This window comes from Balaenoptera acutorostrata, chromosome 16 (genome assembly GCF_949987535.1).
Source record: "Balaenoptera acutorostrata chromosome 16, mBalAcu1.1, whole genome shotgun sequence".
Classification (NCBI taxonomy): domain Eukaryota; kingdom Metazoa; phylum Chordata; class Mammalia; order Artiodactyla; family Balaenopteridae; genus Balaenoptera; species Balaenoptera acutorostrata.
The window spans coordinates 83,102,717-83,121,287 of NC_080079.1; the positions used below are offsets into that span (position 1 = coordinate 83,102,717).

The 18,571-nt window shown below is 41.2% G+C and overlaps 1 protein-coding gene across 1 annotated transcript in view; it reads right to left on the reverse strand.

Moving 5' to 3' along the window:
• Positions 1–18,571, reverse strand: part of ANK3 (ankyrin 3) — a 299,966-nt gene that overhangs the window by 37,976 nt on the left and 243,419 nt on the right. The window contains exons 26-33 of the mRNA XM_057530616.1: positions 17,634–17,841; positions 16,496–16,592; positions 15,519–15,747; positions 14,769–14,894; positions 13,880–14,002; positions 13,414–13,440; positions 12,267–12,348; positions 222–8,027 (exon numbers count right to left, since the gene is read on the reverse strand). Of these exons, the coding sequence (XP_057386599.1) occupies positions 222–8,027; positions 12,267–12,348; positions 13,414–13,440; positions 13,880–14,002; positions 14,769–14,894; positions 15,519–15,747; positions 16,496–16,592; positions 17,634–17,841 (8,698 nt within the window). The remainder of the gene's footprint in view (positions 1–221; positions 8,028–12,266; positions 12,349–13,413; positions 13,441–13,879; positions 14,003–14,768; positions 14,895–15,518; positions 15,748–16,495; positions 16,593–17,633; positions 17,842–18,571) is intronic.

Below are 18,571 nucleotides of genomic sequence, written 5' to 3' on the forward strand. Positions count from 1 at the left end.
CTGTCTACAGTGTCGTTGGGTTAAAAGGAAGAAAGAAGAGTATATAGACAGCACATACAGATGACAATGACAGAATGAGAAACTACGGTTAAGTCACTCCACAGGCAATCACAACAGTTCATGCACTAGGGTCTACGAGTTGGAAAGTGTTTACAAACTATGCTCGTTCTCCAGGATGTGAGCAAAGAGTGCTCGAGAGACCTGACTGCCTTCATTCTCACCAGTCCTCCTACTGCTCCATTTCTCACTGCCGGCCTTTTCACTCTTTGATTTTAAAGGTGCTGCCTCTGTTTTCTTATCTCTAGCAGACTTCGTTGTAACCGAAGGCTGGCCACCCCGGGAAGTCTCGGACAACGACGTGTTTCTTGAGGTACTGTCTTCCTCATCGGACAACTCGGACTGCATCTTTTTGTCTTCTTCAGAGAGGCGGTCCACAAGCTTTAAGGTCTCACCACTAATTCCCTTAAAATATTCAATGGAGTGTTTACATACTTCCTTAAGCTGACTTTTCCTAACTTTAACTGTGGTAGTGGTAGTGGTGGTGGTGGTGGTGGTGACGGTGGTGACACAGGTGGATCTTACCTTTACTGGCAACTTGGATGGAAGCTGCTTGGCCTTGCCTTTCTCTGGCTGCCCCTGCCTTTGTGTAGCACACGGTTTTCTAACTGAACCTGTGTTGTCCCTGTGTGTATTCTTCACTGGAATTCTGGACTTTACATCTACACGTGAAGAAGCAGTAAGGGTTTTGGTTTTCTCAGATTGACTAACCTGCTTCATTTTACTCACATGAATGTTTGGCATATGATCTGGTGGGAAGAGATCTTTTGGTGAAGTGGCCTTTATGGGAAGTTTGGATTTTCGCCTAATCCCTATCGATTCCTTTGTCTTTTGCTGCTCTCCAAGAACTTTCTGTTTATCTCTCACACAGTGTCCTTGCAGTACCCCTGTCTTTTTTCCTGATGAGCTTTTCACTGGATTAGCTTTCTCTGTGGTACAAGTGGGTGCAGAATGTTCTGTCAGAACTACATGACTTGTAATGTTATCTGTCTGTATAGTGGAAGAATCCAAATTGTTGTTGTTATTAAAGTTATCTTTTTGAAAATCATGTTTTTCTTGGGGCCTAACGCCCATGTGGCTATCGGCTGTATTTGAAATCACTGTTACAGGTTCATTCTCTAATCCCTGACCACTGGTCATCACAGCTTCTATCTTATCTGTCACTTCTCCAGGGCCTTCTTTCTTCAAGGTCATGGTGGACGCAGAAATTCCCATTTTTATAGGCGTGCGCAGCTTGGGGTCAAGTTTAGAGGTGTTAGTGGCCGCTGCTGCTTTCTCCTGGGAGCCACTACTGGATGTGCTTTCCTGACACTCTCCGCTGGTCGGGATGCTGGGGTTAGGTTCCACTGTAGGTGCCTCTACATTTCCCTCTAGATTGGTTTCTACAGTGGTGTCCCCTGCCTGTGGCTGTGGTATGGCAGTGACTGTACTTTTATCCCCTTCCCCCGGGTCCCCTGACTTCCCTTCAGAAGTATGCTCACCAATCTGGAAAAATTGGAGCCTCTCTTCAACAAAATCCCTCTTGCTCATGTCAATTGCACCACTGCGAGTCATCTCAAACATTTTTCCTTCATGAAATGGGAAGGGGTTAGGCTCACTAGTAGGGGTACTTTCGTCAGTTGGCGTTCGGGCTGGCGTTGTATCAGGGGTGGTTGCTGGAGAGCGGTCTTCCACAGCCAGACCAAATGGCTTAGTTTCATCTTCCCGCGATTTACTGTCATAAACGTCATCGTCCCCTCGGTTATTAGACCAGGGGTCAAAATCTAGACCTTTGGTAGCTACTGTCTTAAAAGGAGTGGCAAATTCTTCATCTACTTTGTAACTGAAATAAGTATCAGGAAACACTGATCTGTCAGGATGTCTGCCTTCTAGTGTGAAAAATTGGGCCCCCGACTTCTGATCAGTCTTAGCGGGAGTCTTTTCAGATGAAGAGCTTTTAGAAGATGGCTTCTCTTCATCTGGCCCCACCCTTCCCTCCTCCTCCTCGATAACTTCCAACTTGCTTTGGCTAAAGGAGCGGTCAGCTGGCTTCAGAATGCCCTCCGTGTTCCAGACATCTTTCTTCAGCTCCAGGGTTTGACCTGGGAATTTAGAATCACTCTCCGTCAAGCCGTCATCTTCGTCTTGCAGGTCGTAGCCGTCCAGAGAGTCGATCTCTGTGGCATCTGTGTCGTGAGAAAACTCTGCCGTGGTGGCAATGGAACACTCTGTGATGGACTGGTCATTGTTCCCATTCTGGGCAGTTTCATTCTGAGGTGAATCAAGGCCAAGGCCAAATTCAGTATCTTTTCCAGATCCATTCATTTCTGATTCTTTCTGGGTGGCAGCCTTTTCAGCGGAGGCTTTGGATTTTGTCACTTCCTTCTGTTCGTCGTCGACCTCCTTTAACTTGAAGGTGTATCTTTTGACCGGGGCTGGTTGATAGAGGGACTCGTCATCGCTGGAGTCACTGACGTCCGCCCCGGGAGGAACTGGGGAAGGTGGCTGCACCCTGATGACCGGCTCCGCCAGCCGGTACTTGTCATGCTCGTCTTGCAGGCTGACTTCAATCATGTCAACCTCTCTTTCAGGGAGATAAGGATGTTTCTTATCGGACTCCATCTGGTCTGCATCCAGCGGTGGAGGAGGGGGAAACTCAATGTAGGCAACCCTGTTAGTTCTTAGTCTTTGGTTAGAGTCTTTGCTCACATTGTTAGGCGTTTGGTGCTTGACGGCTGCCGTCTCCTCCACCGCAGTCTGCTTGAAGGAGGCTGACCTGGCCTGCTCCTCCTCCTCAGATTCCTCCGAAACCTCGGGAATCGGGCTGGGTTTGCCCGGTATATAAGCTATAAGCGAGTCTGGTGTCTTAGATGTAAATTCATAACTCACTTCCTCTGAACTGGGCGTCTCTGGGGTTAAAGGGCTTTTCCCAGAGCTGTCTAGAAAGGACACTTGCTCTAGAGTATCATCTTCTGGACTAGCCTGGGGAGAAGGGGGTTGCTTTTGCTGTCTAGTTGTATAAAAGGTCCCCCGGGTCTCTTGTACCGTCTTACATTCCTGACTTATTATTTTTTTTACACCTCCTTGTTGTATCTCCTTTTCGTACTGCTTCCCCACCTGTACAAAACTGACATAAACAGGTAAAGTTTTTATCTCTTTCCCTCCCTCCGTCTGGGCCAGTGGTGCAACTTTTTCCAATCCATCAATGGGACTGTGGTCGAATACATCACTAGAGGGCGATTCCTTTCCTGGGCTAATCTCTAGAGAATCAGGAGACTTGGTCGGGGAGAGCTCGGTTTCATCGAGAGGCGGGCATAAGCCTACGTAACTCTGATGTTTGGAAACTTTGCTGATTTCTGAATAGGTAACTTTTTCATCTTCTATAGAATTGAAGTGCTGTGTCTCAACTGTCTCTGTACTCATACTTGACTGGGATAACTTTTGTGATAGTTCACGTTTTGGAAATGTCGACTGCTTGCAAACACCATCGGGAATGTCAGAAGACGGCGTCCTCCTTTCCTCCGCGGCCCTGACTGGGGAGTGCGACACTGCCGAGCTCTCACTTCTCCTGGAAGGTTGGTCAAGAGATCCACCTGGATGTTCCCCGTCTTTAACAACGTATTCCCTATATAAGACTTTTTTGGAGGGAGATTTTACAGTCATTTCCTTAAGTTCTGAGAGAGAGCCATTTGTTAACAATTTGTGTTCTCTCTCAGTTACAGACAAAAATTCATCCCTCTGATCAACAGGTTTACTCTCAGGGTGACCAACGTGATTCTCTCTTACATCATGAACAAGTACATGCGAAAGTTTCTCTTTCTGCGACTTATTGTTCGTGGCTCCAGAACTTTCCCACGTTCTAAAGATCTTTTTGTCCCACGGTCCCTTGGTTGCGAATTCTGCGGTTACGTGACATGCCAAGTCTTTAGCCTGTTGCTCAGAAAAATAGTCAGGCGTCGCTTTACTCGACGTTTCAGTTCTCTGTTTTCTCACATCGTCAGAGCCAGAATCACTTACAACCATTTCATTGCTCTGGGCATGATCATCTTTAGCTTTGAATACCGTAAGATCTTTTTGCACAGGGACACTTTCATCCGAAGGGTCTGTGGCCTTCTGCTGTTTCTCTCTAGCGAACACTTGGTAGACAGGTAGCTTGCTCTCCTGGATTTTTTTAACTGGGATTCTAGATTGGCCCTCTGGCTTTCTGTCTTCTTGAGAAACGTCCTTACTTTTGGCCTGCGCGCCTTGTTCAAATTTTAATCTAATGGAACTGAGTTTAGATTGTTTGAGCTGAAACCCAGACTGGGGCCCTTCAGATTCTTTGCTCTGTGAACGACTTCCTTTGGCTTCCTCCGTGGACTTGCCATCCTCAGTCTGTTGGGAAGGAACCACCTCCGGGCTGCTGGGCAGACTGACTGCGTCCTTCTCGTCGGCTCTGGGGAAGCCTTGTCTGTCACAGCCACGCTGCCTCGCCTTGACCCACTCGTCACTGTTTGCCAGCAGTTCTGTCAGCAGTGCTTTCTCAGGGCTGCTACCGGGAGAGCTTTGAGATGAGTATTCTTTGCCATTCCTAGGGTGTGGCTTTTTCTCTGGGGACTGCAGTTCATCATTGAGCTTTTCGGTTTTGTCACGAAAAAACTGTGACACTTCAGTCAGTTTTTCTTCAGCTTCCTTCACGGTCCTGTCCACCCTATCTTCGTATATCAACTTCTCTCTACCTCTGTCTAATCTGTCCTCAGTAAAGCGCATCCACATGGCATGTTTTGGACTACTAACATCGCCAGAATAGTGCAACACTGTCACTTTATCAAAATGCTCATCCTTAGACACTTTACCTACACCATTTTCAGACACATCTTTATAGATTTTGGAGAGAATTTCTTTTTTGGGGGCAGTGACTACTTTTTCTCTGGCCCGCTTATCAGACCCCTGTAACTCTGAGCTAGGGGGTCCTGCATGGTCTGTAACTGATTCCTCGGTATCAGAATGAGACACATCTAGCTTTTCTGACAGAAGCATTTTCTCAGCAAACCTGTAAGATTCCCCTCTTAGTTCTGACAACTCATCGTCATGGTATTCTATTGAGTGTTGACTCAAAAGCTTCAGTGTTTTATAAGAGTCATCAGATATGAGTTGAGCAGAACTAGGGCGACTATCTTCTTCTTGGGACACGGGAGTGTTTACTCTGGAAGACTCCAGATAAGAAGGCAACGACTCTTCAGCAGTGAGTTCTTCTTCTTCTTGCTGACCCTGTTCCTCTGAACAAGGAAAAGCATCGTGTTTTTCTGGCAGAAAATCTTTTAGGTTAATATCTCCCCGGGATAAGTCTTTCTGATATACATACATTTCCTTTTCTGGATGCTTTTTGGTTTCTCTAATAATGACTTCAGTGGGCTCAGCTTGGTTACCTTTTTCGATGTGGACTTCTATTATACGCTCCAGTTTGGGTTTCATTTGGTTGTCCTTCTCTGCGTGCTGGGCTGAGGTTTCAGCAGCAGACTTGTGAACGTCTGGGGACACTGCCGACTTATGTTCAAACAGACCTGCCAGCTCTTTGGAAGGGTCTCGCCCGGACTGAAAGGCCTTCATGATGTCGTGGACTGACATGGTTTCTTCAATTCTCTCAGAGGTGCCTTCACTGCCTGGTGGAGAATGATAAACCATTCTGGTGGTTGTGGTTATGTGAGTCTCTTCCTTAACACGCATGCCTTTGCCCAGAACGTGACCGTGGTCGTCTTCTTCGCTACTGGTTTTCATTTGAAACGCTTTGACTTTTTCTTTAATACTAGAAGTGGTGGGCTTTGGTTCCAGTTCCATGAAAGTAGGTGATGGTTTGGGTGACGTGGGCTCCTCTGGTTGGGACGGGGGCGCCTCTCCAGCTGAGGGCTCATAGCTCCTGATAACATGAACCACTTCAGTTCTCGTTTCTGTAATGACCGGAGGGATGGGGGCTTCATGAAAAAGTGGTTTGGGACCAGTGCTTTCAGCGCTTTGTGGGGCTGAAGGTGTTTTCTCACTTCTTGTTTCAAAGCCACTGTCAGACAAGGGACTTTTATCTTGGTCATGTTGAGAAAAGTCATCTGGAGACTCTAAAATAGTATCTGTTCCAAAAAAGGAATCGGCCATCTTACATAACTCTTTCTCGGAGGTGGAAGACCTCATGGAGGCTGGAGGCATTTTGAGTTTGTGTTCCTGCAGGGCAATTGCTGGTTTTAAAATTCGTTTCTGTCTCTCTTCACCATCCTTCTTGGCATCCTCAAACTTGTACTTTAAGTTTGTCAGTGAACTACTCCCGATATCATTTGTTAGGTAATCAATAACTTGGGTCAAGTTATAATCCTTTTCGGAGGCAGCCTTTGCCTTGACTTGCACTCTCTCTGGCGGAGATGGAGAATGGCTCGCAGTAGCCTGTTGTCTTGCCTCTCTGATTTCTTCTGAACTGAATTCTATCCAGTCGTCTTCGGGAGAATGTCCTTTGTCACTCTTTGGTGATTTGGGTGGTCCCTTATTATCCACACAGACATCCTTTTTAAGGATTTCACTAACTTTCACTAAGTCTTCCTTCACTTTCTCGACAATTTTGAAAGGTTCTTCATCGTCGATTCTCCCTTCTTTGGGGAGTTCAGGTTGGAATGGCTTCTCCTCAGGCACATCTGTTTGGAGTATTGCAGTCATCCGCATTAGGTCCTCCTTCATTTCAGCCACGTCTTTTAGTATCTCCTGACTGGAAGATAGAGAAGATGGCGTAGACAGCTTAAGGGCAGATGGTGCAAGGAACAAAGATGACTTAACTGGAGATGAAGTTCGATTGAAATGGGGCTGAGGACGTGTCTCCGTAGTCAGTGTTTTAATGGGCGACAGCAAGGCTGCTGCTGATTTTGTAAGTGAATTAGAGTCTGGAAGTTTCTTTAGTGCTGGTTCTGGCAAAACATTGACTACAGAGTATACTGGCACTGTTATTATTGATGAAGTTACAGATGAGGTAGTTGCAGATATTGACGACCCGAGGGATGTATAGAGTGCACTTGCAGAAGGAGTTCTTAGAGACTGAAAAGCTGATGGTGCTGGAGAAACATATGACCTGAGTGGGGAAAACGGCATTGCTGTGGTGGTAGGGAACACTTTCTCAACTGCGTCAGTGGCTCCATTAGCCACAGAGCTCACAGAGTTTGTAGCTGTAGCAATTTTTTCCTGTAATGTGGCAGTGGCTTTGCATCCGTTAATTAAAGTTGAAGATGATGGGTATTTCAGAGGGGAAATAGATCCGTTGACTAATGCTACCTCTGCATGTCCAGGCATCTGTTTCACGGGTGATGAGAGAGAAGAGGCCATCGTAACTTTAGCTGATGAAATGACATCAGCTGTTGATTTAGCTGGAGACGCCACTGACATTAAAGGTGAAGATATTAGCGGTGCTGTGGATGTGATAATTGACTTAAATGGCAGACTCGAGGAATACATATTAATATTTGATTTGGGGGAAGCAGGGGGTGTCATGGTAATGGACGACCTCTCCAAAAGAGATCCTGCTGTAGTCACTGGGGAGGTTCGAGAGGAAAACGTAGAATTGGATGCCAGCCCCTTTAAAGGCGAGGCCTCCGTGACTGTGGGAGCTCTAACCAGGGTACCAGAGGAAACCTGGATACTGTATGGAGACTGTGACACCACTGTTTTTATTGGCGAAGAAATTGTCCGAAAGGATCTAATTGGAGATGCCACGTCACTAATGGATTTAACCGAAGATGTAGTTGATGCGCCTAACGTGGATTTGATTGGAGAAGGAGTCGAAACAGACCATATTGATTTTAATGGAGAAGCTGATGGCGTATTAGAGGAGGAACTTGATAAGGAAGTGAAGCCTGACGTGGCCGGCCCGGGCACTGTCATCGGAGCTGCTGTGCAGGACTGGTATGCTCTTGCAGAAAAGAATGGCTTGTATGAGTAAGTGGTGGGGAGGGATCTCGTTGGTCCTGCACTCCGTTCAACTGTTTCTTAAATTTTAAAATGAAATCAAACACAAAAATCAACAAAAATGGTTGAGAAACAGAGAGACCAGAGAAAAAAATTGGTCAGTAAACTTTGAAATATTACAAAAGCAAGTACAATTGTTTGCATGATTTAGAATGGAAGAGGCAAAAGGAACAATTAAGAGGAAAAAAAAATTGCTACAGACATAAGTAATCCAAAGTTAAAAATAAAACTAAGTAAAACACAGAGCAGTGTGAAATGAAAAGACAGAAAAAGCACGTTGCAACCAAATAGGCCAACAATGAAAACAAAAAACAAAAAAAAGACACACAAGGAAACAGTGATGAGAAAAATAACCACAATGGAAAAACTATTCCCTTACTTCCTATTGACTTTCTTATGTGCTGGTTTGAAATATCAGTAGCCGTTCTGTTTTGCCCGTATAGGTAGGTACATGTTTGTTTCATGCAACCATATAACTCTCATTTTAGTAATTTCTAATGTTCCATCTCCTTGGACCTCTTGGTGATACAGATTGCACCTACTTAGAACCATATCAATGTGCGTAGCTATACATTAAATGTCTAAAACTCTTTATTTTAGAAAACCACTCAAGCCTATTTCATGCAGAATCCAAAATAACTTTTAAGTGACAGGCAACTGATGTGCAAACTGTGAAGCCACTGGATTTTAAATTTGTATCTTCCATGCACAATTCGGTTATGCTTCACACCCGTAAAAAGCCAATAAGAGCAAGAAATTTTCTGAGTCAGAATTTTAAAAGAAAAAAAACAAAGAAAAGGAATGTTTGCATTTATCTTTTCCATGCAGTATATTCCTTTTGGTGAGGAAAAAAGAAACGTAATATGAAATGATTTTAGAATGCATGTGTACGCACACACAAAGGGGGAAAAAAACCAGAAATATGGTTCATGGTTACCATAAGCAAGCAAAGCAACTGAAAACATTTTCTCATGCGCGATATATCATGGCAAACGAGCCAAAGAAGTAATACAATTTTTATGCCATATTACGCACAATGTGTAAACTTTAAAAATACTTTCACAAGAGTATTTAGAAAGAAGAGTACACTTTTTCCATGAGATGTGAAGTCTTGGTACCTTTTGAGATTTTTTTTGGCCGCCTCTCGCAACTTGTGGGATCTTAGTTCCCTGACCAGGGATCAAACTCGTGCCCCCTGAAGTGGAAGTGTGGAGTCTTTTAACCACAGGACTGCCAGGGAAGTCCCCTTCTGAGATTTTTTAGGAAAATATTTAATACTGCATATGAAAAATCCACCTGCAACTGAATATATCCATGTCTGGTGTTGTCTTCATTACGGATAAAAGCACATAGTTTATCTCAGATATTTTTCATAATCCATTTACTTCTAATTCTCAAAAGGTATCATGGGGGAAATCTTAAAAGCAGTCATATTTTTAACACCCCGTAGTTAACTCTACAGTAGGATACAGTATATATCTGTGTATATATTTTATCGATAGCAAAGGGACCAATTCTGGTGCCTTCCCAGAATATTCATGGGACTCATGGATACCCCGAACACTGGCGCAACCATGAGGCAGACCTACCACCAGGAAGGATGGATTTAGTACCAGCATTCTTCTGGCAACGGGATAAGAAACATACGAATGAGGTAAGCACCCTCGCTGGGGGAGAGCAAGCACACCCTGAGTCCTCTCTACTTCTACAGTTCTAGGAAACAAACTGAGTTGGTCACAGAGGTTCGGAATGCCTGCCAAGGGCTAACGTTCTATGTCAAAGTTGAGTACAGTTTCGCTTCCTGAAAGCACTGGTGTTCAGAATAAAAGAGTGAAACTCGAAGAGGAAATGAGAATCTGCTTCATCTTTACGCTCTTCATGCTGTGCTCGTGCCATTGCTACAATCCAGTCCTTGGATTAACAGCGACTCCCACAAGGGTGAAGATTTTCATTCCTGGTGTACATTTAAATTCAAACATTCAGAACATATCCTTTTCTAGGCTTACATATTATTCTAAAGAAAAGTGGAAGAACTAAGGAAAAAACTCACCCATTCATTACGCCTCCTAGTCACAATTCTCAATATTGGGTTAATTTTGGAAACACCACACTGCAAATGGAAGGTTTGGGGATTCCTTCAGTTCAGTGATTTGGGCTCAGTTTAATGGCTCAAGAGAACTTATTGTTATAACTACCAGAAACTGGCAAAGCATCTCTCCTTTACCACTGAAGTCTGGCTTCACCAAGCAGAGCAGTCTTCTGAACCACATCTAGGGTTTTATACTTTGCACGAAGCAACCAATTTACTGATTAGTTACATATTTTATGCTTTAATGATACATATTTTGTGATACCCTTTATAACAAAGGGAATTCTGGGTGTCAGGCACTGAATTACAGCAGAATCTTTTTTCTGGAGGGGGGCGTTGGAAAGGACAGGGTAGTGCAGGAAAAGCTGCCTTCACTTGGAGTTCTAACACCAATTCAGGGGCCATAACATTTCCTTAGTTTTTCTTTTAGTCCTTTCTTAGTTCTTCCCATTCTTCTGTCCACCATTATGCTCCCTCTCGTAAAACAGAGAGAAAAGTACCCTCTTCCTTCTATCAAAAGTCAAGGAAGACAAACTACATTTACCTTAACTGAAGCTAACCAAGAAGTAGCAACCCTTTCAGAGGTGGGAAACATTTAATTGACTCAGCACACACACCTGACCTTACAACTCATATATTCCCCAAACAAATACCTTAGGGACCAAAATCGGCTAGGAGCTTGCCTGCCCAGAGGTACCCCAACCTCAAGTAGCTGGTCCATGGAGACTGTCCAAAGCTTAAGGCTATTGCCTGGGAGTCCCAAGCATCTACACCATGAGAGCCTAAGCTGTGGGGCAAAAGAGTATCCCAAGGAAAACTTCCACCCAGGAGATTCAGTTGTACTGAAAAACCATCTAGGTACATACACACATACCTTCCCTGCTTTGTAGCATAATGGGAGTTAATTTCAGCTCTTATGGTTTTGGAAAGATTTAGACATTTATGCTAGCGGAAAAAAAGAGATCTGGAAGAACATTCATGAGAGTGGTTGGGTTTCCTTTCTCTTACGCTCCCATTTTGTGTCTGAATATAAAAGGCTTCCCTAGTATGTACTCCAGGAGCTAGACTGCAGAAGATTATGCTAAGACCACCGGAGCGAAGTAGTAGAGTAGTTTCCTGCTGCACGTTTAATATGCTATGTTGGCCCACAGAAACAAGAGTTCAGGAAAGATGGGAAAAACCAGAGCTGTGGTTCTTACTGGTGAATTTCCAGTCCTCCCTGAACTCAAGTAACTGTGAGTAATGGGAAGCAGCTAGAAATGATTCACTAATTTAAAAATAATTTTTGTGTAAATCCTCCTCTGACGGCTCAAGCGGCACCACGCTGCATCAGTCAAACACAGCGCTGCTCTCAGCGCTCTTAGTTCCTGTTGGTGGAGAGGGTTATCGTGAAGGCAGTGATCACCAGAGGTGACAACCATAAGGATGAGGGAAACACAGGGAGGGGGGAGGGGAGACAGAGAGAATGAACGAATATGACTGAATGAATCTGTGCCTTGATACTTGCAAGCCAGTTAACAATGAACCAAAACAATCGTTGAGAGAAGAAAAGGGTTTAACCCGTCTAGGGAAGGCCAGCCTTAGAGTTGATATTTAATAAAGAGCAGAGGGAAGGGGAGAGAGAGAGGGAGGGAGAGAGGAAATAGAAATCAGTAAACAAGTGCTACCTCAAGAAGGTAGGAAAATATAATTCTTGCCAACTGGGACAAAAAGGAATCAGGACTAAGATATAATGACCTACCTATATTAAGGAAAATGAGATGCCCAGAGTTACTTTATCATCCTTTATACCGTCCCACGTGTATGAAAGTAAATATTTTCTCTTGAGCACGGATTTAAAGCAACCTTGGTACAACATTATCTATCTCCTAACACAGTTAACTACCAAAGTGAAATCAAGGTTTTCAAATTCAAGTGATAGATGTTTCTGATTTTTAAAAAAAATAGCTACTGGCTTAAAAAAACTTTTAAAGCTACGATCTGGGGGTGTTTGTACCTCACATCTCCAACTCTATACAATATATTACTTAGATCTCATGATAAAGTTTTCCCGCAGGCGATTTTCTTCTGCCATTGGGTTTTCACATGACCCCAAAATTCAGTTAGTATAGAAAAAATGTCTCTTCTTATAAAAATCCACATAGATTAGTAAGTGTGTTAGGAAACTCACTCATTCCAGGCTCAGTCAAGTAGCTGTAGCGCTTACGTAAAGCCAACGATGCAAAGCTCTGTCGTCTATCCGTTTTCTCGGTCTGGAAAAGAAAAAGAAGAGGAAGATTATGTTCCACTTCCTTGTGACATTGTCATCATTTTGAAACATTCTGTAGAATGGCATGTTGATATCTTGTTTATCCTTATTTTTCTTCTTACGGATTTTCCTCAGGGAAATGCTAATTTCCTACTGTGATTCTACAACCCCACCCCAATTCTTAGCCAAATAACCATCCTTTAGCAAAATATAAGAGCACCAACACAGCAGACTACAGGGAACTACAAATAAAAGACAAGCATTACAGAGACTTCTGATGCTGAGCAGTAAATTTTCCCAAATTTGTTCGTATTGAAAGCACATATATCATGATGTACACTCACTCGTGTGAGTACATTCAAGGAAAAAAGGCACACAAAGTTTATTATTACGATTACTGCTGTTGTTTCTATATGTTAATAGGCATAAAATGTAGACGAGATTAAAAAGAGGTTAATGGTTTTACTGAAGTAATGTTACTGAGTCTTAAGGCTATTGTTTCTATTTATTATTACTGAGGTGTGAGTTTTAAAAATCCAGTGATCTGATAACTTGGAGAAATACTAGGAGATAACTTATAAGAAAAAATTTATTTAAAACTTAGTTGAACAATTATACTCTTAAAAAATGGCCAAGATAAAATTCTTTAAATAGAATACCAAATATCTGTCAGTAGCCACTGAGCGCATATTTTATAGTGCATAAAACATGTAAAATGTCATATATTATCATCTTTGATTTAAAAGTTATAACAGTGGATACTAGGTGAAAATATGCACAAATGTATATTTATCCATGCCAATCTATCACATTTAAAAAATCCTTAAAGAACTTTAGTTTCTTTTTAAGTCATTAGCTGGATTTTAATTCTACTGATTGTACTAAAGTACTCTTCTGTACTTGTGGAAGAGTAAATTATTCTTTAAGAAAAAGTATGTATCCTTTACCTCATTTAAGCTAAGATCTGCAAAAATACATTTCCCACACTTCAGCCCTCTGCAACTTCTTTTATACAGATTCCATTTCTATTCTATCTCTGATAGAGTAAAAGCAGAAGTGTTCATATTACCTCATCATCTTGATCTGACTCTGTCTCCTTTTGGTTCCAAGATGCATTGCAGAGACAAGGAATATTATAATGGACAGCAGGGAAAAGAATATCAGGATATGAAAAGGACTGAGTAGGGAGCACAAAATGCAAGCTACTTTAGAGAGCAAAGCAAAACAAAAGAAGCCAACAAAAAATATCAAAGCTATACATCCACGGCAAATTAACGTGTGACATTATTGGAAAACAGACAAAATCTATGAACTACCAGTAGAAGCAGAAGCAATAAACAGAGGACTCCATCGTACAAACCGTAAGAATCTGACACCACAGTCACAAGACTTGGTCAGTCTACACAAAGAGACTAAGAAAACTGGAGTTTCAAGAGCTTTAATCATGTTACAAAGCATTCCTTAATTGCATACCAAGGGCCCACTTCTTCAAGACCAGGGAAAGCAAGTTAAAATAAACCAGTATCAAAAGATACCTTTTTATGTGCAGGCAGAGTGATGTTTAAGTTGCAAACAGCTGTTTGAGGCAGTCCTTTTGTTGTCTTTGGTTCTTTCAGAAAAGACAGACGACCACAGGGCTCTTGGCTGGTGTCTCTAACCTAGAAGAATTTAGGAAGTTGACAGTTATAGAGACTTTTCTGAGGCTTCCCATCTGCACAAGAGTTAAGCGTGTTTGTTTTATGGAGCCCTTCGAGAACCAGGAAAAGTAAAGGAAAAGGTGACAGCGATTACATGTCAGCCGACATAGTCACATTTAAACCTGGCAAGATTTAGAATGCCCAATTCCTAGTCTAAACACAGGAATGTTATGTCTGCTGGTCTCATCCTGGCAATCCAGTGTATAGTCTGAGTTATATGTATTTTCTTCCTGTCTAATAATTTCTTTTTTTCAAAGCCTCAGTTTTAGCAACCATAACAGCAGCAAACAGTAATAACAATAAAACAATTCTCCTGTGTCCTTTGGTTCTCTGAGGAGGAAGATGGTCTCTCCAGAATGTCCCCGGGTTCCCCCAGAAATAAAGATGAAACTTTGAACATTCAATTTGGATTTCATCCATTATTTGATTACTGAGCGTTCCAGATATGATGCATTTTGTTATTCTAGATTGCTTGGTCTTACAAACATTTGCCTAAATATAAATGATCATTTAGCTGTTTAAAAGGTAGAGACTCTTTTTACTAATTATCAAGCTTTCCTGGCTCAAAAGTACACTCAGGTAGAACTAGGACAAAAATCTGACTTTGTTCCTATGAATTTAAGTTTGGTGGGATATTTCCAACTGAATAAATCATTAGAATCTTTTTTATTCTTTAAGAGCATTTAAAAAAAAAAAATCCACAGAGTCTCTCCTGAAGGTGATTTACCTTGATGGAAAATGGCAGTCTATTTTCTTTGAAAGCATAAAAGTTAAAAACAAGTTGCTGTCCTCCTTTGGTAAGTGCGGCCAGGTTTCCATAACAATCAACATAAATAGGTTTTCCTTCCAGAACCTTTTGGAGTAAAAGAAATACATAATTTAATGTTAAATGGAAAGAATTCTGAGATTTTAAGTCATATAACTTTAAAAGACCGACATGTTTCTATGTCACATTTGTTTTCTAATTGGGAAATTACTTCTATGGTGCTATTTGCCACAAAAATAACTCTATTGGTTCACAGTTAGTAATTGCGATTGGAAACTGTAACATGGACATGTACAAGACAGAATTATAGATTTGTTTCTATTCTACCAACTTTAAACATATTTGAGAAAGTGCCTGATATCAACCACTTATCCATAGAGTTTGAAAGTTTTTTTGGACTCTTAGATACTTATCCAGTGATTGAAAAAGGAAAATCATGGTGATGTGTCTAGACAGTGAACATGAAAATAACTCAAGTAGCCACAGGAAAATCGCGACCACGACCTAGATTCATCGGTACTACATTTTAACCAACTAAGATAACCTCGAAGACATTTAAAATAATTAGAGAGTGAATCTGTATCACATTTTAAAACAAAAACTAAAATCAATAATGTATTTGATATTTATAGTGCATGCTGTATTATGACCTCAAAATAAAACTCGATGTCTGGAGAATGTAACTGAATGAACTTGCTGAAAACAAGGTACCTCAATATCTTTGCTTCTTGCAACTTCCTCAAAATTCTCTTGCTGCTCTAAAGTTTTGTCCACTTTATCATCTGTCATGCAGAAACATCGCAGAGAGGATTCTACAGGATCATTCATTTTGGCAAAAACGACAAACTTGGCCATATATGGAACACATATTAATTCTCTGTACAGTTGTGTGGCTAACCCCACAGTTTCTAAAACTTGATGGCAGTCTGCAAGCCAAAATCTGAGGGAGACACAAACAAAACAATATCAGAAGTAAAAAAAATAAGGAGATTTCAAAGACAAATCTTAAAAAAATTCACCATTAAAACAATTAAGAGTATATAAAGGAACTAAACCAAAGCATTAGCAAGCCAAAATCTGAGGGAGACAAAAACAAAACAATATCAAAAGTGTAAAAATAAAGAGATTTCAAAGCCAAATCTTAAAAAAATTCACCATTAAAACAATTAAGAGTATATAAAGGAACTAAACCAAAACATTAACTTGTTCATTTGAACAAACAGCAAAGATATTTACGCTGTTTATCAAATACAGAAACCCTATATTTATTATTTGTTATGCTTTTGCTAAGAAAATGCTAAGGATTTTTCCCCTCTATTTTCTCTTCCATAAAATTCTTTTTCCCCTCTTACACATACCCATGATAAGCCTTCCCTTCTACTCCTGCTTCAGAGTTTATTACTTCACCATTGGAAGGAACAAGAATTTTATGGGGGGAAAATGGGAGAGAAAGGAAGATCCTATCCGTTTTTATGAATTGCTAAGAAGCAAGTTTACCACCTTATAAGCTCCCTGTGAGAACCGGATAAAATGACATCCAAGTGAATTTAAAATTTCTGAGTTAGGCCCAACTTCACCATCAGCATTTTACGGAACAATCGTACTGGTATTGAGCACAACAATTTTTACTCTCCAAAAGGTAATAAAGATAATTCCTAGTACTTTTTAGAATCCTTTTGTTTCCATACCTGGCTGAAACGTTGGTTGTAAAAGAGACACAGTCCTTTATAAACGTCAAAGGAGTAGTTCCTGTGATGTCTTCCCACTGAGCAGGCGATGTACCTCCTGAGGGAACAACACCAGATACGTGACTTTATCATGGGAGATGCTCCTCGGGAAATTTTTAACGTCATCCTGTTCTTTCTGTACAGCCAGTAACTCGCAAAACTTCAGCACTTTCATTAATGGCACGTACGAAAGATAGTTCTCCTCTCTACTCTCCTTTCATGCTTTTACCAGCTTATAGTGACCTCCTTGTAAGATAATATTAGGTTAGGAAAAAAATTACTTTTCTGTTTGTCTGGATACTTGGGGCACACAAGTTTAAGCCATTCATTTTAAGCCACAATTTACATGTGCAAAGATTTGTTGTTTCAGATAGTACAATTCTTTTATTTTTTTAAAAAGTCAAGGACTATCAGGAAAGTTAAGATGAAGGTCATTTTATACGTCCTGAATCATTTAATTTTCCAGGCTAAAAGGGGAACCAGCCATTAAAATTACTCTTCAGAAAAAAACAAACAAACAGGAAAACCTATCTTTAAGTTACAAACTCATGCTAGGTTAATCAAATGATGAATGAGCTCTGGATTCCGGGTGCTTATCACAAAATGTGTTCACCTAAGTCCTGCATATTTAGTCTATTGGATTACACTTGTGAATAGAGTAGGTGAGAAGAATCATACACTCACTTGGCTCTTCCCTACTCCTGGCGCTCTGTGGGAGCCTCTGTTTCCCCCAAAGTCCATCCAATTTCCTATAGCCTAAAGGGTGTTGCTAGGTCTGTTACCTCAGTCACCGAGAGATTACCTAGATGCTCCAGTAGATTCAATAATACCTCACTCACCTTAAAAAAGCACTACTATTAACACTAAACTTAATAGCAGGAAAAATGATACCACTGAAAAATGTCATGCTATCAGCATCTTAAATAAATAATTACAGGGATAATAGAGATGAGGAGATGGACAAGTAAAATGTTTTATTCTTTTTTTTTTTTCTACTTTTATAATGTTGGCAGGGATGTTCAAAGGTTTTCCATCTTTGTACAGAATCATTGCGAATGCTATAGCATTAATAGCAAAAACAGCAACAACTTAACCAAACCTGTAATGCTACAGAGAAGGCGCAGATTGGGTGTGGTGTCTCCCTTGTACCCGTTGGAGACACCTTCTCCGGAGGCCGGGGGCACTGGAATGGTCATTGTGATAGGCTTATGGAATTTCCTTCTTCTTGGTTCCACAGTGACAATTGGGCTAAATGTTCCTTTGTTTCCAAGGATCTTTTTCACAGTTTCATCTGGAACAGGCTGGGCCTAGAGACGAGAGAAAGGACCTTAAATGAAAGTGGACATTTTTCTCTTATCAGAAAGTTGACTTTTTAACTGAGGAGAAAAAAACCAAAACCAACAACCAAAAAAATGTCTTTCTTCTGCTTTTAACATTCTTGTGTATGCCTTCTGATGGCCACATGTATGGGTTTCTGGTAGTTATATATGTAAGAGCCACATTGCTATTTGGTACGCATATGACCACCATTACGACATAATTGCCAAAATGTTTTCCAAAATGCTGGTTGCGGTACCAGTTTTTATTCTCACCAGCAGGTGTGAGTGTCCTAGTTGTTCTACGTATTTGCCAACACTTGGTATTGTCGGTCTTTTTTTATGTTAGATATTTTATTGAGTCAAGTTTAACATTTTAATATGTTTATCGGCATTTGGAAATGGAAGAGAACATAACTTTCCAGAAATTTTGTTATTTTAAAGAAATCTTATTAAAAATTTTATGGGGCAAAAAAAGTCTTTCTTTTTCATCCCTTCTCACTATTTCAGGAAGGCATAAACCAAAAACAAAAACAACCTAACACTGTAGCAGGACCTACAGCTAGAGTATGTCCCCAGTAGAACACAGATGGCATGGGCTTGCATGAAAGAGACAGGGAGTCAGATCTCATGGCAGAGAAACCTCTCAGTCTAATCCAAGGGACAACAAATATTGAGTCCAGTATATTTTAAATCTATGCAGGGCGTTCAGTAAAATATT